This window comes from Amblyomma maculatum, chromosome 9 (assembly GCF_055883805.1).
Source record: "Amblyomma maculatum isolate TAMU_Amacu chromosome 9, ASM5588380v1, whole genome shotgun sequence".
NCBI classification, from domain to species: Eukaryota; Metazoa; Arthropoda; class Arachnida; order Ixodida; family Ixodidae; genus Amblyomma; species Amblyomma maculatum.
Genome location: NC_139352.1, coordinates 110,248,397 through 110,273,049, shown reverse-complemented (window position 1 = coordinate 110,273,049; position 24,653 = coordinate 110,248,397). Strand labels below are relative to the sequence as shown.

The 24,653-nt window shown below is 44.1% G+C and overlaps 1 protein-coding gene across 1 annotated transcript in view; it reads left to right on the top strand.

The window, feature by feature from the left end:
- The window catches only part of LOC146180150 (glycine receptor subunit alpha-3-like), a 42,753-nt gene extending 18,748 nt beyond the window's left edge, over positions 1-24,005 (top strand). Inside the window, exons 7-9 of the mRNA XM_084580333.1 lie at positions 11,143-11,277; positions 21,681-22,033; positions 23,817-24,005. Coding sequence (XP_084436459.1) covers positions 11,143-11,277; positions 21,681-22,033; positions 23,817-23,963 — 635 coding nt within the window. The 3' untranslated portion in view covers positions 23,964-24,005. The remainder of the gene's footprint in view (positions 1-11,142; positions 11,278-21,680; positions 22,034-23,816) is intronic.
- Positions 24,006-24,653: the final 648 nt, after the last annotated feature.

Below are 24,653 nucleotides of genomic sequence, written 5' to 3'. Positions count from 1 at the left end.
AATAGTATGGCCATTGTAGGCATTAGAAAAAGAAACTGACGCTTTACATCTGTTTGCCGGTTACAGCGTATTGCGTTCCTTATCTTTTCCCATTAGCCCTTTTCTTCTTGATAAGAATAATGGCCACAAGATCACATTATATCATTATAGCCGCAGTATGCATGGTACGTTCTCTTTTCTCTACAACATGTTGTGTATGATACTTAGTATTCACTGTCTATCATATTTCCCGCAAAAGCATCCTCGACATATTGTTTTGTCTGGAAAGAAATGAGTACGCAGGTTAAGAGATTCTTTTATTTCACTTTATCAGAACCAAGAGAAAAACACTAAAATTCAAAATCCACCGAGAGTTAAAAAAAAAAAAAACAAAAAAAACTTTAGACTACTTGGTAAGTGGTGTAATTAATATTATGCTAGGTCCAGCACCTACTTCCTAGGCTGCTTGGAGAAACAAGCCAAAATTTTCTCAAGTATCCTTACCATCGTAAAAGGTAAGGAAAAATGTAAAAGTATGTTGCAGACGCAAAAATATTTCAGTTGTTACGCGTACACCACTCTCCTTCAGTGGGTACTGTGCAATATGCCACGCATGTGCCATTTTTCTAAAATTACCTAGTTGACAGGCGGGGCAACGATCGCCGGCGATGGCCGCTGCTCTTCGACTTTAAACTCTCGTGGTTTCGAGACAGGGATAGCTGGCGGTCGTAAGCATGCTGCTTGGTTTTATTTCAAGTAATGAGAAATTGTAAGCAAGTCCACCCTATTCGGCAATCGATGTGGCGCGCTGTGCTACTCGGGCAGGGCGTTGCGCATTGCATGTACCACTGAGAGCTCCTTTTTGCTGGCACTGTGAAGCTGCGTTCTTCCTTAGTATGTAGAGCAGTGCATAGCTCTCTTATCTGCAGCTACGCGTGAACACTTTTTCTTCAGTTCGTTTGTAATGTCGGGAAAGTAAGATGAAGAAGAACTCAATGCTCTTTTTCCCGCAGTTCCTACCCTTCTGCTGGGACCAATACGGGCTTTGTTTGTAACACTTTGTTGACCTTAAGGTGATAGAAACTGAGAAAAGATTTATAATTGCTTCCATTGCGCCTCCCGCTACATACCTTATCTGCCTTATCTGGCGCGCCGTTGGTATCCTACATAGTTATTCAGTACTTTTCGAGTTGGTAATTATCTTTTTACCATGCCTTGCGGGCAATCAGCTCGTTTATTGTGCACTCTTTCTGAAACAACATCATAGAAACGTCGCAAACATGCGTCCCTCATCTTGACGTCAAGGCCGGCCGGTTCTTTACGAGAACAGCACGATCTGATCTTAATAGCAATATGTTCTTGAAATAAGCACACAAATGGATGCGCGGCATTAGTAGTAAGCACTATTTTTGCGTCAGTCGGTGTTGCCTAATCATTTTAGTGGCAGTTGAATATCGGCTGGACGAATGGGGAAATCAGTAGTAAGTAGTTAAATAAACTACTCAATGCAACGTTCAAAGCGGATGGCAAGACCAAGCTCAGAACACGAGACTTTCCCACCGTTGCTAACTTTTACAGCCCGTAACAATTAAGGTCAGGGTTCAGCGCTAGATTCAGTGCAACGGGAACTATTCGAAATAAGCAGATAGCTTTGGGGGATCATATGTTAGGGAACGCCATCAGCATGCATTTGAAATATTCTTACGCAGTTGTAATTACTCAAATTTTGCGCACTGTGTGGTAAAACAACGAAAGCAGTTAGCACTTCTGCGTTACCAACCGACTGCAAATGTAATCTTGGTAAATGCGCTTCTATTTACATGCAGAAAAAGCTGCAGTTGAAGGTGGGCAAATGTTTCCCCGCTCTCTTCCCTTTACCCCAGCTGAGTGAAGCATCAGAACTCACGACTCAGAATTGGGAAAGAAATCGCATACTGGGTTCGATATCCATATCATTACGTACACCTCGTTTACCGTTTAGTCAATCTTTGCATCTACGAGAGCGGTGTAATAACTTTAAAAGCGCAAGGTATTCCGAGAAAGAGCCAAGCCTCAAGCTGCTCCCCCCCCCATTAGGGGCCTAGTAGCACATCACTTTGAAGGCAAGAAATCGAATGCCGCGCCAGCTACCCGTCTTCGTTAGTTTTCCTCCAGATGAGGGAGTAGCCTCACGTCAGCAGCAATTATACTCTCGCAGCCGGAGAACATGCGACCACCGATAGCCAGCGGTGGGGCTGCACGGCTACTTCAGCAAATATTACACGTACAGTGCGAGTGGCGAGAAATAATTTCCATCACGCTCGTCATGTCACCGGTGGTAATTCGCTGCCTCGTCTACACTCTGAGCTCACACGGTGTTGATGACAAAATGCCTGGAGGGTAAGGGGTCTCTTAAATACATACATTGCTCAGACTATGTAGCCGCACCTCATTTTTGTGATCTTTAATCTATGTAATTTGATATTAGATCGCATCGAACAGGAGGAGCACACATGGTGCAGCGGTGGCGTAGCGGTAGAACATCCGCCTCGAAAGCAAAAAGACCGGGGCTCAAATCGCGGTGCCGCGTAATTCTCCACCAGATAAAAAAAAAAAAAAAATCCGCGTGTCGATGTAATGCGTAAACAGGTTTGGGGTGCGACCTGATGCCTGTGAACACCTCCGACAACGCACTCCCTCATTAGAACAGGAGTTGGCCACCCTGGTGCAGTATTGGTCGCAACCTCTCATGATTAGCTCCATAAAACTCCGGCCCTCAGTCAGCAGCAGCCGCGGAACAACTGACCACGGCGGCGGTCAGACCTGTGACGCCGCAGGGGGTGCTAAGAATTCGTGGCTCCGCTGGACAGGGCGCTGAAACTGAACCAGGCAACGCTTAACGCCAGAACTCTAGCTTAGTGAAGCTAGTTTAGCAGTGCTGTTAGAGGGTATGAAATCGGATGTCATAGGGCTTAGTGAGGTTAGGAGGCCAAATGAGGAATATAATGTACTGAAGGATGGGCATGTACTGTATTGTCGAGGTTTACCGGAGAGGTGAGAACCAGGAGTAGGCTTCCTTGTCAATAAGTATATAGCGGGTAATATAGATGAATTCTATAGTATTAATGAGAGGGTGGCAGGCATCGCAATTAGGCTTAATAAGCGGTATAAGAAGCCACATTTCTGGGTATTATGCAGCACCAACTAGCCCCTCAAGCCGTTGTTTTAATAAGCGGTATGAACTGAAGGTTGTAAAGTCCTATGCACCTACATATAGGTATGATGACCAGGCAGTTGAAAACTTTTACGAAGATGTAGATTTGGCAATGCGAAAAGTAAAGTCGCAGTATACTTTACTAATGGGCGACTTCAAGGCCAAGGTAGGGAAAAAGCAGGTAGGAGACAGGCAGTACGTGACTATGGCATTGGTTCTAAGAATAACAGGGGGGAGTTACTAGTTGAGTTTGCAGAGCGCAATAACTTACGAATCATGAATACCTTCTTCAGCAAACGGAAGAACCGGAAATGGACATGGAAAAGTCCTAACGGGAAGACTAAAAATGAAATTGACTTCATAATGGATTCAACTCCTCCCATTATGTAAGATGTTGAGGCAATCGGGAAAGGGCGATGCAGTGACCAAAGAATGGTGAGGTCCCGAAATAACCTAAATCTGAAGAAGGAACGCAACAGATTAGTGAGATGGAAACCCATCAACGAATTATTGGTGAAGAGGAGGGCAGAAGAGTTCAGGATCTCGCTACGGAATAGATATTCAGCTCTAACCAAGGATGGCAACATTACCCTAGAAGAAATGAACAATAATTTCAGATATATCATTACTGAGTGAGCTGTAGAAGTAGGCGGCAGGATGGTTAGAGACGATACGGATAAGCTGTCTAAAGAGAAGAAAGATTTGATTAAGAAACGCCAGAGTATGAAAGCTTCCTATCCAACAGACAAGATAGAATTGGCCGAGATATCAAAGCTAATCAATAAGCACAAAGTGGCCGATATAAAGAAGTATAAAATAGAGAAAAATGATCATGCTGTAAAGTACGGGGGAAGCCTAAAGCGGTAAAGAAGAAATTGGGCATAGGCAAAAACCAGATGTATCGAATAAGGGACAAGGCGGGCAACGTCATCACTTATATGGACAAGATAGTCAAAGTAGCCGAGTAGTTCTATACGGATCTCTCCAGCAGCCAAAGTAGTCTGGACCGTAATGAGATTGGCGGTAGGGAAAAAGTCAGACGTTCCACGAGTGACGAAAAACGAGGTCAAGAAAGCATTAGAAGCTATGAAACGGGGGAAATCAGCTGGAGAGGATCAGATAAGTACAGATTTGTTGAAGGACGGGAGGGATGTCGTGCTAGAAAAATTGGCCACCCTGTATACGCAGTGCCTGGTGTCATCAACGGTGCCGGAAAAATGGAAGAATGCAGACATTATCCTCATTCATAAGAAAGGGGACTCTAAGGTCCTTAAAAATTACAGACCAATCAGCTTACTGTCTGTTACGTATAATATATTTACTAAGGTAATCGCTAATAGAATCAGGACAACCATACACTGAAATCAAGCAAAGGATCGAGCAGATTTTCGGAAACGGTACACTACTCTCTATCATATCCATACCATCAACCAAGTGATAGAAAAATAATAGGAATATAATCAGCCCTTTTACATAGCATTCATTGATTACGAAAAGCCATTTGACTCAGTAGAAACCTAGGCGATGACACAGGCATTGTGAAATCAAGGGGTAGACGAGCCGTACATGAAAGTCCTGGAATATATATATACCCAGGTAGCACAAAGTGGGCTATGGAGGGTGGGCCCCGGTGGGCCCGATGTAGGCAATGCAGGACAGCCCCGGTGGGCTCAATGTGGGTGCTGCAAGAGGGGCCGACGTAGGACCGAAGGGGGCTGTCGACAAAGCCCCAATGGCCCCACTAGGGGCCGATGCAGGCAGCCTTGCGGGGCTGCCCACATTTTTCCGGAATTGTTAAAAGGGCACATCCCGCCAACTCCCCCCGATGGTCCTACTTTGGACCGATTTGGGCAGCCGCTTTGGAGGAACATTTTTTTGTAATTTCAGTTAGCCCCTCAGATAATGACATAGGACCAATGCGGGTTCTATAGCGCTAGCCGCACTTGAACTTGCCCACATTATTCTCATAGGGGTCCGACGCAGGAATTTGATCGAAAGCCTAGTCCAAGTTTTCCCAATCAATATTTATGCACATAATTAAGTAATTATTTTATACATGTCGGCACTTTCTAATGAGCCACAATATTAAATTTTACAAAAATTCATAACATTCATCTAGCCGAAATGACTTCATGTACATCTTGTTCAGGTTATGGAGATGTGTGCTCTGAACAGTAATATTGGGCTGGGAGTTGCAGACTGTCCAAAGCGACCACATAAGAGGCAATAGTTGGCAATCAGTTTGTTTGAGTATTTGTAGCGCAATTTGCATGAGGGCGAGAACTAAAGCCATGTAAATTTCTAATCGACTAAACATGGCAACAACTGTTATACAAATTTATTTATTTATTTATTTATTTATATACCCTAAAGGCCCTTTCAGGCATTACATAGGGGGGGAGGAGTCACATGAACAAAGTTGGTTATAACAGGCACATAAGTAACAATTGCACTATAATAATTATTATAAATCATCTATAATAGTAATTTAGGGCAACATCTAATGCAAATAAAGGTTGGAAACAATGATTACGCAAGTGCACGCACGCCTTATAGCCCCATTACGGCCGATGTGGGACCTACAGCGGTTTTGTGTGGGCAGCCCCAATTGGGCTGGGTGTTGATTTTGAACCTAAAGCCCACTTGCTGTTGCACGTGCCTTCAAATTCCCCACAAGAGACAATTTTGGTATCATGCGGGCCCTCCCGCCTTCCAGACCCATTACGGCCCATGTGGGATATAAAGCAGTTTTATGTGGGCAGCCCCATGGGCTGGACGTTGGTTTTGAACCTAGAGCCCACCTGCTGTTGCACGGGCCTTCAAAGTCCCCACAAAGGACCGCTTTTGGTACCATGCGGGCACGCCCGCCTTCCAGCCCCATTACAGCCTATGTGGGACCTAAAGCGGTTTAGCTAAGGCTGCCTAATTTGGGCTTAACGAGGGCTTGCCTAAATTGAGCCCCTATTCATATTTCACCTGCCCTCAAGTAACCTGCAAGGGGCCGATTGGGGCAGCATGTGGGCATGTCCGTTTTCTTGCCCCACTACGGCCGATGTTGGTCCCACAAAGATTTAATGGGGGCGGCCTCATTTCGGATCTATGAGGGCTTTCCCATAAAAAGCCCGCATTTAGGTTGGATTGCCCTCAAATATCCGGCAAGGGACCCTTGTGGTCTGGATGCAGGAATGTGCTCTGCATTAGCCCAAGAAACGCCGCTATGGGACCCATGCTGGAGGAGCAGGGGCAAGCCCAAACGGGGCTTGCCCACTTTTGCCCCATCGGGGACCGATGCAGGTTTTATGATGGTTGCCTCAGCCCCACTTGCCTACATCGGACCTACTGGGGCCCCACATTCTGTGCTACCTGGGTATATGTAGTGGCTACAAAGCAACCTAGTGCTGCATAAAGAAAGTAATGAAATTCCCATAAAGAAAGGTGTTAGACAAGGAGACACGGTCGCCCCAGTACTATTCACAGCTTGCTCAGAGGAAGTATCTGAGACTTGGAATGGGAGCAGTTAGAGATGAGGGCAGATGGAGAATACCTCAGTAATCTATCACTTGCTGATGACATTGCCTTGCTAAGTAACTCGGGGGATGAACTGCAAATAATGATTGATGACTTAGACAGGAAAAGTAGTAAAGTAGGCTTGAAAATCAATGTGCAGAAGACTAAGGTAATGTTTAAAAGCTTAGGGAAGGAACAGCAATTTACGTTAGCTAGCGAAGCTCTGGAACTAGTAGGCGAATAGGTCCAGTTAGGACAGGTAGTAACAGCAGATCCGGACCATGAAAAGGAAATAACAAGAAGAAAAAGACTTGGATGGAGCGCATTTGACAAGCATTCGCAGATTATAACTAGCAGCTTACCGGTATCGCTCAAGAGGAAAGTATACAGCAGTTGTATCTTACCTGTACTCACCTATGGGGCTGAAACGTGGAAGCTAACCAAGAGGGTTCTACTTAAGTTGAGGACAACTCGGAGGGCTATGGAACGAAAAATGGTAGGCCTAACATTAAGAGATAGGAAGCGTGCAGAGTGGGTCAGAGAAATAACTCAAGTTACCAACATTCTAGTAGAAATCAAGAAGAAGAAATGGGCATGGGCAGGACATGTATTGCGAAGAGAGGATAAACGACGGTTGCTTAGGGTAACAAACTGGATTCCAAGGGAAGGAATGCGTAGCAGGGGGCGGCAGAAAGTTAGGTGGGCGGATGAGTTTAAGAAGTTCGCAGGGGTCAAGTGGATGCAGCTATCACAGAACCGGGTTCACTGCAGAAATATGGGAGAGGCCGTTGCCCTGCAGTGGGTATAGTCAGGCTGATGATGATGACACATGAAGACTGAAGAAAGAAAGGCACATAACTAGTGATGGATCCTTACCTACTCGCCACTATCGCTTTACATTTTCGCTGTACTAATAATTGAAACCGGCGTCTGCAATAACTATCCACGAGAAAGAAAAGTTTCGGTTCACAATTATATTGCAGACTGCGAGGAACATGCAGCTATTTAAAGGCTGATATAAAGCCGAAATGAAGAAGGAGGCTTTAATCCTATCTGATGAAGAGAATGCGCACAACGTGAATTCGCACGGAACACAAAAATACCTAAGTTTGGAGGAATATTGCTTTAATTAACTTAGCCTTATAGCCATACCATTACCTATTATTGAATTTGGGTTTTAATGATTACTAGCCTTGAAGAAGGCAGGAAGGTAACAACTAGAGAAGAGTGCGACAATATTTCCAGGCCAAAATTGCCCCCACAGATGGCCGTGGCAGAAAATCTATTCGCTCCATGGCTTAACGCGTCTGACTAGACGAAAAAAGAGCGAAGCCAGTGATAAAAAGCGGAAGCGAGGAAAATGTTCTGAAACATAAAACACGTTAAGGGCTCTCAGCCTGTGCTATTACACATATCAGTAACAAAATAATTTTCTATTTTCTTTTCGACAATATTGAACAGGTTAGAACGGCTTTGTTAGAAGCAATTTTTGACCATTACGACGTCGTAACCCGCCTCTTATTCTCTTCTTCTGAACTGTTTAGCTTAAGTCTCCCAATAAAAGAAACACCGACAATCGCAGCTAAATGAGAGTAAGAAGAAATGCGGCACAAGAACAAATATGGCGGCACAGAGAACAAACCTATGCTGTCGCCACAAGAACATAAGAAACTAGTCAGAAATGAAGGCAGGCTGCAATGTCAGCATAATATCTCTTCGGCTAACTGTCACGGTTAAGAAGTTTTGAACTATTGTTTTCATTTATAAATTTTGTTTTCGCAGCTGGAATGCTAACCTCTTTACCACAGTTAATCCATCACCAAACACAGCGCATTTCCAGCAGCTGTCATTGTGGAGGCTGCAATAAACCCAATAAAAACCATCCCATATATCCAACTTCAGCTTTATTAGCCATTTTTCGTTGAGTAACCGAATATACCGGCTGATATTTAAAGCATTTGGCTTATAAAATTCGGAAGGATCAAGTCAAAATTAATATGCACTTTGGTAAGTCTTTCATACGGATGAACGCTAATGTTCCGGAAAGTATGGGTGAAATGAATTGTGCCGAAAATGGTTAGCAGGAGAACGTATAAAAAGCTTTAAGAAAAATAGTGCAAAACCTTGCCAAAAGAGATGACATGATTTGCCCCAAAATACGACAATGTTTTGCCTGCTTCTGTCGTTAAAACGCTTCAAGAGAAATAGTACAAAACCTTCCCAATAGAGACGACAAGGCTTGTCTTAAAGTACGACACATTTGGGCTGCTTCTTTCATAAGGAAGCTATAAGAGACATAGTGCAAAACCTACTCAAAAGAGACGAGAACAATTGCCTTAAAAATGATAAATTTCTGTCGGTTTCTTTCAATAAAAGCATATAAGAAAAATAGTAGAAAACATAGTCAAAGGAGACGACAAAGTTTGCCTTACAATACGACCAACTTTTGTCTCCTGCTGTCATTAAAAAGCTATACGAGAAATGGTGCAAGTTCCAAACAAAATAAACAACTAGGATTGCTTTAAAATACGAAAAATATTTGTCTGCTTAAATTATTAAAAAGCTTAAGAGAAATTGTGCATAAACTAGTCAAAAGCAATGACAAAGATTGCCTTAATTACGATAACTATTTGCCTGCATTTGCCATTAAAAAGCTATAAGAAAATAGTTCAAAACCTAGTTAAAAGAGACGACAAGGAAAATCTTAAAATAGGACGTGCCTGCTTCTGTCTAAAAAGCTATAAGAACAATAGTGCAAAACCTAGTAAAAAGCGACAAGGATATCTCTATAATACGACAAATTTTGCCTCATTCTCTCATTAAAAAAATATAAACGAAATAGTCAAAAATTCTAAACAAAAGAGACAACTAGGATTGTCTTAATATATGAAACATTTTTGTCTGCTTCTCTCAATAAAAAGCTTAAGAGAAATAGTGCAAAACCTAGTCAATAGAGACGACAAAGATTACCCTAAAATACGATACATTTTGCTTGCTTCTGTCACTGAAAAGCTATAAGAGAAATAGTTCCAAACCTAGTCAAAAGAGACGACAGGGATAGCCTTAAAATAGGACAGAGTTTTGCCTAATTCAGTCTAAAAAGCTATAAGAGAAATAGTGCAAAACCAAGTAAAAAGAGGCGACAAAGGTTGCCTTACAATACGACAAAATATTTCCTGGTTCTGTCATTATAAAGCTGTAAGCGAAATGATGCAAAACTTAGTCAATAGACGACGACAAGGTTTGCGTTAAAATACGACAAATATTTGCCTGCTTCTGTTATTAAAAAATTATAAGAGAAATAGTGCAAACATAGTTATTGAGACAACAAGGATTGCATTAAAATACGACACATTTTGCCTGCAACTGTCATTAAAAGGTTTTAAAAGAAATACTATAAAATTTAGTCAGAAGAACCGATAACGATTGCCTTATAATACAATATATTTTACTGTTTCTGCCAAATAAATGCTATAAAAGACCGAGTGCAAGAACTGGTCTAAGAGACGACAAGGTTTGCCTCAAAATACGACAAATATATTGTCTGCTTCTGTAATTATAAGAGAAATAAAACAAAACCTAGTCTAAAGAGACGACAAGGGTTGGCATAAAATACGGCATATATTTACCTGCTTCGTCATTAAAATGCTATAAGAGAAGTTGTGAAAAATCCAGTCAAAAAAAGACTATAAGGATTGCCTTAATATACGAAAAATATTTATCTGCTTCTGCCAAATAAAAGCTATAAAAGATATAGTGTAAAAACTAGTCAAAGAGAAGACAAGGTTTGGCTTAGAATACGACAAATTTTTGTCTGCTTCTGTCATTTCGGTAGTAGTCTTTATAGTATCTTGAGAATGCGATTTTCATGACCAATGGATTTGTTTGTGTCAAAAAGTTCGCTGCTGACAACAATAAAGAAGGTGAGCGTTTGAACGAAGCATAAGTCGTACGGGGGCAAACTTAGAGCAAATACACAGAAAGGTCTGTGTTGTCACAGCAGACATTTGTGGTTTGCCCCGTTGGCAAAGATAGAAAATGTTTCGTATTGCTTGGAACGATTAACGTCCCAAACTATCTCAGACGTTTTGGGTCGCGGTGGTAGAGAGTTGAAAACTTTTTAGGAACCCGAGGTTTCCTAAAGTGCACTGACATCCTATTGTGAGGCAAGAAAACTTATATCCGCTATTTCTGCGAAAATAAGTAAGGTCGCTTTGAAGTACTACACTGTTATTTCGGTATCATTTATTTCAGAAGAGAGTGCCTTTGTCTCCTTTATTATATTAGCATATATTTTTTGTGGTACGTACATTATATGCATTAATAGAAAGTTCACTTTGTCTTTCATGAAGGTGCAGTGTTCAGCGGTCTCTGCGCAGCTCAGATTGGGATCCCGTTTCAGGTCGTGCTTCAAAAAAAAAAAAAAGAGCAGTCACATAAAAAAGCATGCTTTGTGATTTCAGTGTCACACACTACCGATGACTTGGTGTTCGAGTGGAATGACCGGGACCCTCCCGTAGTGCACACGGACTTCGAGCTACCTCAGCTGGATCTGGAACAAACAGATCCACAGGACTGCACTGAGTCCTACTCAACAGGTAAAGCTAGCGCTATAATAAGCATGACTGATTCCCAAGGGCTTGCACAATATTTTAGAAGGACTGGCAAGTCCTTCGTGTTCTTAGTAAAGCAAACTGAGGTATACATCTATAGAGGTAACTACAATGAACAAAAATAAAAAACAGTTAACAAAAAAACGCATGCATATTAATTGTCTCATTGATATTCATATCTGCTCTTTTGATAGCATTGGTTGGCTCAGAAATCTGTATTTACTGACAAATTTGAGTCGATTGTCTATGATTACTCTGACCACCTTGTAGGCAGTAATGCTGCTGATAAAGCATTTGTTCTATGGTTATTCTGACCACCTGATTGTAGGCAGTAATGCTGCTAATAAAGGAGTAATTACTCACTGACATCCACCACGTACAGTCATACGGCTACAAAAGTAAGTAATACAGCTTTCTGAAATACTTCGTAGTTAAAAAAAAAAAAAAACAAACTTGTCTGGGTCCTGATACCAAACCCGGGACCACAGACTCAATCCAGAGAATAACCCGGTACTGACAGTCCTGGTTTGTTCAGTTCTTAGAGCGACCACCCGAAAAACTTACTGTTCGCGGGTTCGATCCCCGGACCAGAACGAACTTTTCTTGTACAGCGAACTTTCTGAGAAAGCTGTATAGCTTTCTTTTGTAGCTTTATGGCTGCGCTTGGGTAGATGATAATTAATAATTACTCCGTTATTACAATTCTGTTCCCTTTTGGGAGTTTCCTCTATATATTAGACCAGTAATGTTGCTGGTGATGTCTGAAGTACGGACGCCGTGAGCGCGGGTTGAACGTCCACAGCTTTGTCGCTTCATTATGCAATGCGCGCTAAATCGAAGATTGGTTACAGTATCACACTTCAGATCACCATAGATTGAGAATGATGCCTGTATTTTATTCTTGGGCCTTTTAATTTAAATAGCTTTAAGGTTAATAAATTTGCGTCATGTTAATCACAAGGCGATACATTTATACGGATATTTTGAACGATCATCACACTGAGGGTAATCTTTCAGACGTAAAATATTATAAATGCTTGCTCTTGAGTGACTCCTGTGGCTGTGTTTTTTTGCCTCGTTTAAATTTCTGTGTTTACTAATGCAATAACCTAAATAGATTACCCTCAAATGACGAGATATTTCAAAAGCTTTGCACTATTCGCAGGCGAGCTGAAAGGAAAGCTTTGCGCACAAAAATGTTGAAGACATTCGCGCCTGCCGACGGGCACAACGTCAAATTCGACGATACCTGGATAAGCTAAGTTGGCAGAGATGGCGTGAGTTTTGTTCTACTCTGGATGTGCGCCAACCAGTAGCCAAAATTTGGCGGATAGTTCGCGGTATGCGCTCGCCCCTCCAATAGCTTCATCCTTTCACAGCACTATCTCTGCATGAACAGAAATCCATGAAAAAAGTCTCAGAAGAATACTGCAGACTGCTATAAACGGTGTCAGGGCCTTCCATACACTCCACAGATGCTCTGTTAGATATCACCCAGGCGGCAGTGCCAGCGATAGATCTACCTTTCACATTTTTAGAGCTATCCTCATCTATCGCGCAATTGAACAGACGGACGTCTTCGGGTCATGATGAAGTGACCTCTGAAGCAATCGCAAAGATACTTCGCAATTCCCGCCTTAGACTTCTGGAATATTACGATTCTTCCTGGATGTCTGGTGAGGTTCCCATGGAATGGAAGTTAACAAAACTTGTACCCGTTTTGAAACCTTCTAAACAACCAACAAGTTACGCATCCTTCAGACCCATCGCCCTACTGAGCTGCGTAGGTAAGCTTATGGAGTGAATGATATCTTCAAACGCGTCACCTGGTTCCTCAAGAGCCGAAATGCGTATCCTCAAAAAATGAACGGGTTTCACCAACAGAGGTCTGCGACTGATGTTACCTGACTTGTCACATCACTTCAAGAATACCTTCACGCTGCGTACAACCCCACAGCTGTTTTCCTTGACATCAAGGCTGCTTTTGACTCTGTTTCATCAAGCTATTCTCACAGCCTTGGCCAGCATTGGCCTCGGTGGAAAGCTTTAGAACTGGATTGAACACTATTTACAAGACGGCAAATTTTTATTTCCACTCCACATCGTTCAGTTTTCTTTCAAGCAGTGAAGAGGGACGTACCTCAGGGACCTGTGCTCAGCCCTCTCCTGTTTAATATTGCCCTTATATATATATATAACAAGCAACCTTCCCCGAGGAGTATGCATAACATTTTTTGTAGATATTTGCATCTGGAGTGCATCACGTTCGCATTATACTAGGCAGCAACGAATTCAGAGAGCGTTGCTGCACATCTCAATGTATCTGGCCCGTCCTGGTCTTCGTCTCTCATCAGAAATGAGAAAAGAGTGTGGCTATGGCTTTCACAAGAAAACAAAAATGACTCGATACTCGCTCCTTCTGGGTGGATGGTCAGTGTCGTATGTACGATCACACCTATTCCTAGGTGTTATGACTGATAGCAATCTCTCTTAGGCACCTCAGATTAAAAACAAACAAAAAAAAACTCCTCGAGAGAATCACTGCAGCATAACAGGTTTTCAGATTCATGGCGGGCACATGACGAGGCAGAAACTGCCGGTCTATGGTTCTGCTTGAAAAGGCTTACGTTGAAGGAGTGTTGCGCTACTATTCACCGTTGCTTCAAAGATTACCTCCAGCAAGCCAGAAGATTCTTGAAGCCGCGCGGAACAACTGCTTGCGAACATGCCTTGGCCTCCCAAAGGGATCTTCTGCATCAGGAACGCTTGCAGAAGGAGGATGTTTCCCGCTAAATGTGATTGCCGCTCAAGACACTATGCGCACCCACCTCCGACATCTCCTTCAAGTGAAGAAGCACTTCTAAAACCGTGACCACCAAACTCAATGTAACTATGGCTTTGGTCAGGCTGTACACTTTCTGCCCCTCCCTACTATTGCTCAGCCAAGAAATCTACTACCATGCACCTTACCCCCATGGACACTATCGTCTCTAAAGGAGAATATGTATGTTCCAGGTGGGGATGCGAAGAGCCCCATGCCACAGGCAGCACTTCTGCAAGCCGCTCTCGCCTACGTAGCCGAAGAATATACACAGTACACCCACATATTCGCCGACGGTTCAACTATTCAAGACACTTCTTCCTGTGGCCTTTATGTGCCCTAAACAAACCATGTCCTGTGTTACCGGCTGCAGCGGAAGACATAATCTACGACAGCTGAACTCCATGGCATCAAAGAAGCTGTTTCGTATATCCTTTGCCAAAACCCTGGCCGATGGGTTATCCTCACGGATTCCTAAGCATCTCGGCAAATCCTGTATATCCTGCTGAAGAAAACCATTGTCACGAAATCGGCGCCCAATTTCATCAAGCCGGTACGGCGCGAGGCCCGCACGGCGTAGCGTGGAAGGCATGGAGAGAAAAGCCCCCTTCCCCGCGCGGGAGAGCGCGTAGCTTTGTACGCGTTGCCGTCACCCGCTTTCCCATTGCCCGGGGAGGACGGTGGTTCATCGGACTGGAATCAGCCAGAAATTTCCAGTATGTTCTATGGGACCTGGCTAATGGCGACGCGCGGCTCGACGGGAGGAAGAGAGAGCGCTATAACCAGCGAAGCTAAGTGTGTGTGCGCGCTAGCTTTGACGCGTGCTAACAAACAGACGCGGCGCGCCCTATTTAAAGAGACCGCGCCGTTTGATGAGTCAGTCAGTCTTTCAGTCTTTCAGTCATTCAGTGTTTGCGACGTGCTCGCCTGTGCTTCGGCTGGACTCCCGGGGATCACCCGCTGCTGGCAAGCCCACGGACTTTCAAGGGAGCGGCGCTCGTCTCGTATGGCGGCCACATCGTGACTCTTGAGGCGTCGGACTGCAACAGTGCCCGGTGAACAATTTGGTGTTTGTTTATGTACTCTCTAGTGTTTCATATGTTGTAAAGCCTCTATGTTATGGAATACCTGTGTAATTGCATGCTTAGCGTTTGTTATTCTGTGAACCTCTCGTCTGTGCATTTCAAGTGATCTTGTGTGTTCCTTTGTATCGTCTCTTGCTGGGTATAAATTGTGTTTTGTTTGTTACTTCTGACTCCGATCCTTTCTCTGGTTTGAACCGGCGACCGCTGGGCACCAAACGACCACCCCCTTCTGTCACTACAAGGTAGTTGGATTCCGGCTGAGCTTGCCACGCAGGTCGAGGGCATCTCCTTTGCGACCGGAACAGCTACCCCCACTCACTCAAAGGGTGTCTGGAAGTGTGCGCACCGTTAAGGGCGCATCGTTAATAACACCTCCTAATTATTAGCGGGTGACAATTATTCTGGCGTCCGCGACAGGACGTTTGGTGCACTCAAGCTCAGAGGACGGAGAAAGAGTTAGAAGAGCTTACGAAGAGCTCGTAAACTGTGTAGCAGCAGAGCGATAGCGAGAGGTTGTGCCGTGCGGAAGCGTTTAGGCGAGGTTCGCTAAGCAAACTTAAAGCTACACCCAAACAGTTCGCGCTTCAGAGATGAATCTGAAAGAGTTGATTGAGGCTGGCATCCAGCTGGGGTTGTCCGGTGCCGAACTGCGCAAATGGGTTAGCCAGAGAGAAAAAGAGGAAAGAGAGAGAGCAGAAAAAGAACGAGAGAGGGCTCGAAAGGAAGCCGTGGAAGAAAGAGAGAGAGCAGAAAAAGAACGAGAGAGGACTCGAAAGGAAGCCGAGGAGGAACGAGAGAGGGCTCGAAAGGAAGCCGAGAAAGAACGAGAGAGGGCTCGAAAAGAAGCCGAGGAAGAAAGAGAGAAGGCTCGAAAGGAGCGTGAAGAGGAATTTCAGCGAGAAAAGGATATACTTACTATGAAACTTCAGGTCCAAAACTCAGGGAACAGCAACGGTTTAGCTGAAGTGCATAGCGCCAGTGAAGGAAATAGCAGCTTGCGGATAGACGTAATTGATCCCGAAATACGGCGAGAGAAGAGACGATCTCGACGCGTTCCTCTAGCGTTTTGAAAGGATCGCCATAAATGGAAATTGGACAGACAGTGAATGTGCTACCATCTTGAGCACTTGCCTTAGCGGCGAAGCATTAAGTGTGTTTGGAAGACTTCCTCCTGAAGATGCAGGCGGCTATAACAAAGTGAAAGCTGCATTACTTAAAAGGTTTAGATTTACGACGGATGGGTTTCGAGAGAAGTTCAGGACTGGAAAACCTATGGACGGTGAAACGGCAACACAGTATGTTGCGCGACTCAGTCATTATTTCGACCGCTGGACTGAACTCTCAAAAATTAAACTAGAGTATGGCGCACTTCGCGAACTCCTAATTAAGGAGCAATTCCTGGGAAGCTGTCACCCTGGTCTGTCGCTTTATTTAAAAGAAAGAAAAGCGAATAACCTGGAAGAAATGATGGAACTTGCAGACCAGTATTTGGAAGCCCAGGGAGGCGAAAATTTGAGCAAAATTGTAAATTCTGAAACCCCTCAAAAGCCTGAATTTTGGCAGACAAGACCTAGCGTAAAGTCACCCCCGAGGTGCTATCTCTGCGGACAACTAGGCCATTATGCACCTAACTGCCGCAAACTCGCAACCAACAATCCATCCTCGTGTTGGAAATGCGGACAGAAGGGCCACAAAGCAATGTCGTGTCCCGACGCTGACAAGGCAGCTCCGCAGGCGGCATGCGCGAGGACTCTGTCAGAGTCGGAATGTCGCCTGGACGAAGAAGATGCCAATGGCTTTGTTGAGCTTAAGAACGGCAGGAAAGTCAGCGTGGTGCACGGCCAAGAGGAGGAGGAAGCAGAGAGAGGGGTTAATCGGAAGGACAAGAAAATCCGGGTGGTGAACGCCGTAGTACATGCACAACCTGGATCTGCGGTGAATCGGATGCCGGTTTCGAGGGGAAAGATAAAAGGAAAATCAGTTTCTGTGCTACGAGATACAGGTAGCAGTGCCGTAATCGTTAGACGCAGTTTGATTCAGGAGAATGATCTGACTGGCGAGAAATGCTCTGTGAGGCTAATTGACGGCTCAATTCAGCTGCTACCTGAAGCAAAATTGGAAGTGCAGACGCAATACTATTCTGGAAAACTGACAGCCCTGTGCGTGGAACGCCCTATCTACGATTTGGTGTTGGGAAATATCAAGGGCGCAACATTTCCCGAGGATCCTGATAAAAGTCCCGCGCCTGTGCGCTGCAGTGAATCTAAAAAGAAAAAGGCAAGGCGAGGAAAGCAAGGCCATGAGAAGCCGGAAGAAAATTCTCGAGACAAGAATAAACAAAAGGAAGCACCTCAGGAGGAAACCGAAAAGAAAGAGGCAACACAGGCAATTAAATCAGGAATGCCTAGGCTGTCGTTGATGCAGGTAGCACAAGTGTTTCTCCTGCTTATGGGGACATTACTTGGAATATTTCACCTTCAGCGGAAGGAATACCGGTGCCTAGGAAATAGCACTACTACAGTGATCCTTTTTGTTGGACTGTGCACGTTGGCACAGGTTCCCGTATATCCGTCGGCGCTAACTGGTTATAGGGGCAATTATTGGCACCCATTGGTTGTGTGATTTGAAAGAGGATAAGTCCTGCCTCAAGGAATTTTCAGTAGCCCGATCGGAGAACATAGAAGCGTCTCAAATGCGAGAGACTAGAGTGAAGGCAGAATCCCTGGCGGACAGAGGCGTGTCACGCACTGATCGCGGGTTAGCATTACGCTCGGAAATTTAGGTTTGTGCGCTCCGCATTTGAAGAGCTGTGTGTTGTTGATTCTTATGTGTATCTGACGACAGTGTGGTGCTATGTTTGTGAACATCATGGCATTGATGTGTGAATTTTGTAATGTGTTATGGCAGTTGTGAAATTTGTGCAATGTGTTAATATGGATATTTGCCCCATATATTTGTGAGCGCATGCATGTGCGCGCGATGTTCGTGGTTGTTGTGAATATTGTGGGACAATATTCTTTAAGGGAGGGGCAGTGTCACGAAATCGGCGCCCATTTTCATCAAGCCGGTACGGCGCGAGGCCCGCACGGCGTAGCGTGGAAGGGATGGAGAGAAAAGCCCCCTTCCCAGCGCGGGAGAGCGCGTAGCTTTGTACGCGTTGCCGTCACCCTCTTTCCCATTGCCCGGGGAGGACGGTGGTTCATCGGACTGGAATCAGCCAGAAATTTCCAGCATGTTCTATGGGACCTGGCCAATGGCGACGCGCGGCTCGACGAGAGGAAGAGAGAGCGCAATAACCAGCGAAGCTAAGTATGTGTGCGCGCTAGCTTTGACGCGTGCTTACAAACAGACGCGGCGCGCCCTATTTAAAGAGACCGCGCCGTTTGATGAGTCAGTCAGTCAGTCAGTCAGTCAGTGTTTGCGACGTGCTCGCCTGTGCTTCGGCTGGACTCCCGGGGATCACCCGCTGCTGGCAAGCCCACGGACTTTCAACGGAGCGGCGCTAGTCTCGTATGACGGCCACATCGTGACTCTTGAGGCGTCGGACTGCAACAGTGCCCGGTGAACAATTTGGTGTTTGTTTATGTACTCTCTCGTGTTTCATCTGTTGTAAAGCCTCTATGTTATGGAATACCTGTGTAATTGCATGCTTAGCGTTTGTTATTCTGTGAACCTCTCGTCTGTGCATTTCAAGTGATCTTGTGTGTTCCTTTGTATCGTCTCTTGCTGGGTATAAATTGTGTTTTGTTTGTGACTTCTGACTCCGATCCTTTCTCTGGTTTGAACCGGCGACCGCTGGGCACCAAACGACCACCCCCTTCTGTCACTACAAGGTATTTGGATTCCGGCTGAGCTTGCCACGCAGGTCGAGGGCATCTCCTTTGCGACCGGAACAGCTACCCCCCCTCGCTCAAAGGGTGTCTGGATGTGTGCGCAAGTTAAGGGCGCATCGTTAATAATACCTCCTAATTATTAACGGGTGACAACCATTCATCCGCTTGTTTCCCTTGACATCGGGCATTTGCATCATTTGGCTATTGCCGCAGGCCACTGCATCGCATTTCAGCGAATACCAGCCCACTGTGCCAATAAAGCCAATGAAAATGCCGATGAAGCGGCTCGTAAAGGCAACCGACATCAAGAATACATTCGGACCTCCTTCACAAAATAAGAGTCATCCCAACTGGCTACAAAATGGGCTGCTGAAGCAAATTGTCGATTTTGGAGCTTGCGACAAATCAATATCAATTTCTTTACTCGACTGACCGACATCTAAGATGTACGCTGACAAGCGTGCGTATACAAACATAGCATGGAAAGGATCTCCCCAGTGCCTTTAACAATGGACCTTGCTTTAGGTCCCTTAGCCTGCCCTAGGCAACAGAGACTCGCAATGAAGTTTTTATTTACGTATTTAAAAGCATTTAGACAAACTTTAAGTTCACCTTGAATGTTACTCTCAGGCATTATTCACGCAGTTAACTGTAAAAGCGCATTTATCTGACTATGCATTTCATCATTTCATTTTAGGCTATTATTCCCCGATGCACCTTACAACGCGTTTATTGGCCGTATTTTACCTCCCCCTTCATATCTTTTAATCTCCTCACAATTCTTTTTAAATCTTTTCCTCCCCAATTCCCCTTCCTAAAGAGTGTAGCATGTAAGCGAAATTTAATCGCACGCTAAAATCTCTGTTTTTCTTCAAAGAGTCTCTCTCTCTCTCTCTCTGCGAGGTCCTCTTCGATCAATCCTCATTTCTGAGATCGATTATTTTGTTATAAAGCAAACAAACCTCTATGCGTTGAGCAGTGCTGTGTACAACCGAATGCATTTCAGCCTTCCGAAATTTGGGAATTGACGTGGCTGCACCGTTTTGTTATTTTAAATTCGACAACGTCTATTGAGGGACATTTTGATAGCAGGTTAAAAGAATGCAGTTGTAAATATTAGCTCGTGGCTGCTGTATAGTAAAAGACCGGTTATTTTGTTTTGTTAACCACTTGCATCTTTGCTTCATTTTCTCAAAAACAATGCCGCAAGATATAATTTCTCTGACTACAACCTTTCTTTAAAATCTTAGCAGGTAAGGATTTAGCGTATTGAAGTTACAGGAACTGAACATTAATCTACAGAGGTAAAAACGAAGCGATATTTCTTCCTTTCTTACTTTGACGTAAGTCTTATTGTTTATCCTTCGCTTATAAAATTTTTAGCAATCGTGGCCTAAACACTACCTCACACTGAATGTGGCCACATGTAATCATGGCCCATGTGGTCCCCAAAGCTATAAGGGTAAATACACTGTTAATAATCATTTTTTTAGTCGATATTTATTGCCTCAGGGCATCAGTAAGAGTTAATGATCGTTTGAACGCATCAGAGTGGTTGGTGATATCATTGGACATAGTGAAAGCGTAGCCGGATGCGTGATTACACCTTATGTGTATCTCTCACGATTTAAAAGCGGTAGTGCGTTTCATAGCATCATTTCGCTAAACGCCGGTCCTTATGCTGTTTTTTTTTTCTAACCTCTTGAGACAAACGAGAATGGATAGCGGTTAGATCACCTAATTTATTTGCTAGTACATAAACTGAATGTAATGCTCGTTTCAAAGTGTTTAAGACTCAAGGTTTGCGAACAAGCATAAGATACTACACCAGGTGTGCCTAATTGATTGTTAGGCCGTAACATGCCCAATAAAATACTCTCATAAGAAGCTCCACGATGCCGTAGGTGGACGTTTATTGTCCGCAACTACAACTTGAAGTTAATGCCATATTTCGCCACGAAAGATGTTAGAGGATTCGTTTGGCCATTTAGCCTCCTATTAAACGATGAACATAACAGCGTCGGCGGCAAGAGGCTAAGTTATGTGGTTATTTATTCTAAGTGCAACCTGCCAAAATCATTAGACCGAACTGAATAAAACGCTAATCTGAATAAAAGGCTAAATTTGCAAAACTCGACTCAATTGCCAGCCGACAACCATGGCAGATTGTATGACGTCGACTGGTAAATTTCCTCTGGACAGTAAGGGCAGGAAAATTTGAATAGGCAAGAGAGAGAGAGAAAGTTGGAGACAACTGGTGTAGTAATGGCAGGGTTGGTTACGACGAAAACGAAACAGCGGTCTGGAAGTACCAGCCACATGAAAAAACAATCAGATGGCGGCCGTTGAAACAAAGTTAAAGACGAGACCTCAGTAATGCACACACTGGGCTCGATTCATGGCAGAATGCCGGGCTTCCACGAAAAAAAAAGCTTTAACAGTTCTCAGTGTATCATGTAAACTCAAAACCTGGTTTCACATATATGTCAAAAAGTTCCAGTAAGATGTGGAAGTTTCACTCGTGTAAATGAACGATCCACTTGTAACTGGAACTTTTTGAACGTGTATGTGAAGCCAGATTTGGTGTGTATACTATGTGGTTGTGAGAAGCTGTACTGTCAATTGAAAGACATTAAATTTTCAACGCAGGAAACTTCACCTGTCTCCAGCTCACGTTTAGGCTGAAGAGGCGACTGGGTTACTACATGTTCCATACATATATTCCGACCTGCCTGATCGTCATTATGTCCTGGATCTCCTTCTGGATCAAACCGGAAGCTGTGCCAGCGAGAGTGACGCTGGGCGTAACCAGTCTCCTCACACTGTGCACGCAGCACGCGAAGAGTCAGGCAGACCTGCCTCCCGTGTCCTACATCAAGGCCATCGACATCTTCATGTCCTCCTGCACCGTATTCGTATTCGCCTCGCTTATGGAGTATGCCGTGGTGAACATCATCCTCGAAGATGGTTACAAGCAGCTCGACGTTGTGCGTGCCCAGCTGGTGAGTATGCGAGGCACCACGCAGAAGCTAATTCAAAGTGCGCAATTGAAAATGTATCACACATTCCGAATTCAACGCCGTCTATCCGCAGCTAAAGCTACACTGTAAAAACAAATAGAAACAATTAGAAAGAGAGAATAAACTTGAGGTTCTATAGCGGACAATATGCAAGAAACCCAACACGAGTGCTATTGTTGTTGTGAGCTATGGAACCTCAGGCTGATTGCCCACAATATTGCACCCTAACCATTCGAGAGAGTAAAATGGGTGTAATTTGTCCTCAAGTCTTCTAATTTGTCCTTTAATGCTGTCCTATTTTGAACAAGGGGATATTCCCCCACCATATTTTTTTTCATGCAGTTAAAAATGCCAGAGGACTTAGAACAGCTGCGCCAGATGTGTTCAGCTTATCAATTATAGGACAGCAAAACATTGGTTAGAAGATTGGTATTTGTTAGAGATACTCATCTTTTGCATTGAAAATCAGCTTTTTTAGCAGATCATAGGCGTTCTGCTTTTCTGTATTCACTCGCCCCCTTCCACTAGTGCAGGGTAGCAAACGTGTTTCTTCCGGTTAATCTCCCAGTTTCCTTCTACCCCCCCCCCTCCATATATTTATAAACAATTGAACTGCATAACAAGGCGAAATCATATCAGGATCTTTATCGCGGTACAAGGAAACAAAATTTTATCGAAGTGACTTGAGGGCAGGAGTAGGAGCCTCTGGGGACGGAGAAGGAAGAGCGCTGCGCTTGTCTAAAAACTTGCTCAATCATCAGAAAATGAGGTCTGTCTCTTCAAATCTACCATCGCCGTGACAAAATGAAGTCACGGAAGAGAGCCGGAAGATATAGCTTACCAGGATCGCCACACTACCACAGGTAGCAACTGAGTTGAATGTTAGGAATGTTGCAGGTTCATGAGGCGAACGATGAACAAGCAAAAAGTAAATTAGTTTAGGCGTGTTGGTGCTCTTGGAGCTGAGTCACGCGACGGAGAAGTTATGACAGACGTGTTAGCAGTGTGTTGGACATCGCTGGAAGCAAGACGCTTTTTACGGATACAGAGTAGAAGGTGTGGCGAAAACAGAGAGGTTATCTTTAGCTCGGGCACTATGACGACGGCAGAGGACTCTGACCAAAAGTCCAATCCAGTGAAAACGTTTTTCATAATAGAAGATAGCAATGGGAGCCACTTTATGCTTCCAGTCAGGAAGACGTTTTTGGATTGAGATCATAAATTGAATAAATTATATTTTCGTCAAATAATATTCTATAATAGTGCAGTTAGCTCAACTGATTTCAAGAAAATTGTCATTTATTCAATTGTTTCCGTCGAGGGAATAGGAATTCGTGCAGACAGTTCTGCAGAAGGACTATCACTCACATCCTACCTAAACTGCAGGCTGCATGAAAGTAAACAAGAAATATTATTTTAGGAGTTGATTTTCTTATAGTTATTTCTCTAATTAGAGGCCAGCTCGCGTTTCACAGTGGCGAAATCTGAGATAGAAGAATTTTTCACAAGCATTTTCTTGCCAGGTAAATGAAACGAGTTGGTGAAGTTATATTTATTCGATTAAAAAAAAACGTAGTGATGGCATTATTATGTTGTGGTTAAAAATTGGGCCCTGAGATGGAGATGGTTACACTCAGCTTGAATACGTCATGCGTGGTCTTCAGATATCATTCGGCTAATATTCTTACTACCAGTACTTTTATCCTGCTTGAATGACAAATTGTTTAATTGATATGGATCACTTCTGACTATGACCTCTGCCCAGGAACCCGGAAGTCCGTCCCAGCCTAACCCGAGAGACCATGGGCGACTGCGGGCGCTGCTAATCGACAAGGTGTCGCGTGTCGTCTTTCCAACAAGCTTCGTGCTTCTCAACGCCTTCTACTGGATCTTTTACGTACTCTGCGCGTGATCCACAAAGAGACGAAACAATTCAGCACGCACTCATCATAGCACGCCGCTGCCTTGTGCACACGAAGGACACAATGCACATGCGACGGTTCATCAAGCCCGCTTTTCGATTTACCTGTGCTTTACGGAAGCACGCTACAAGTGGCAACACGACCTGCACTCAGCACATTGTCATCACCAGTCATGGGTGCTGTTCTTCGAAATGCCTGGATAACAAGTACTATCCAGTCCAGCAAGCTGAAACGAGCACACTCCGTCTTTCACAGTTATAGTGCACAGTGGTATCATACGATACTTTAGTCGTCTAATAAAATGTATGAAGTTCACTCGAAAAACAAGATTACGAGCTCTACACGAAAGACTAGGTGTTGTTCGTTCAGACCTATTCTTTCCCCTCATTTTACACCAGACATTGCCAGAGAACCAGACATTTCACCCTTACAGCTTCAAACCTTTCTTTATTGAGAATCAAAAGGGTTGCTTATGCTTTGAGGACGCATAAAATGCTATACTGTAGCGGACTCGGACTGTCATCCCGAGTTCTAGAAGGAATGACTTGATCATGTAAACGAGATCCACCGATAAATTATTTTCGATGAAAAAACCCTCAGCTAAGACTTTTTATCCTTAAAAAAAGAACATGGTAAAAGGATCCCCTTATATTTTCGAAACCTTAAGTAGCCTACATGAA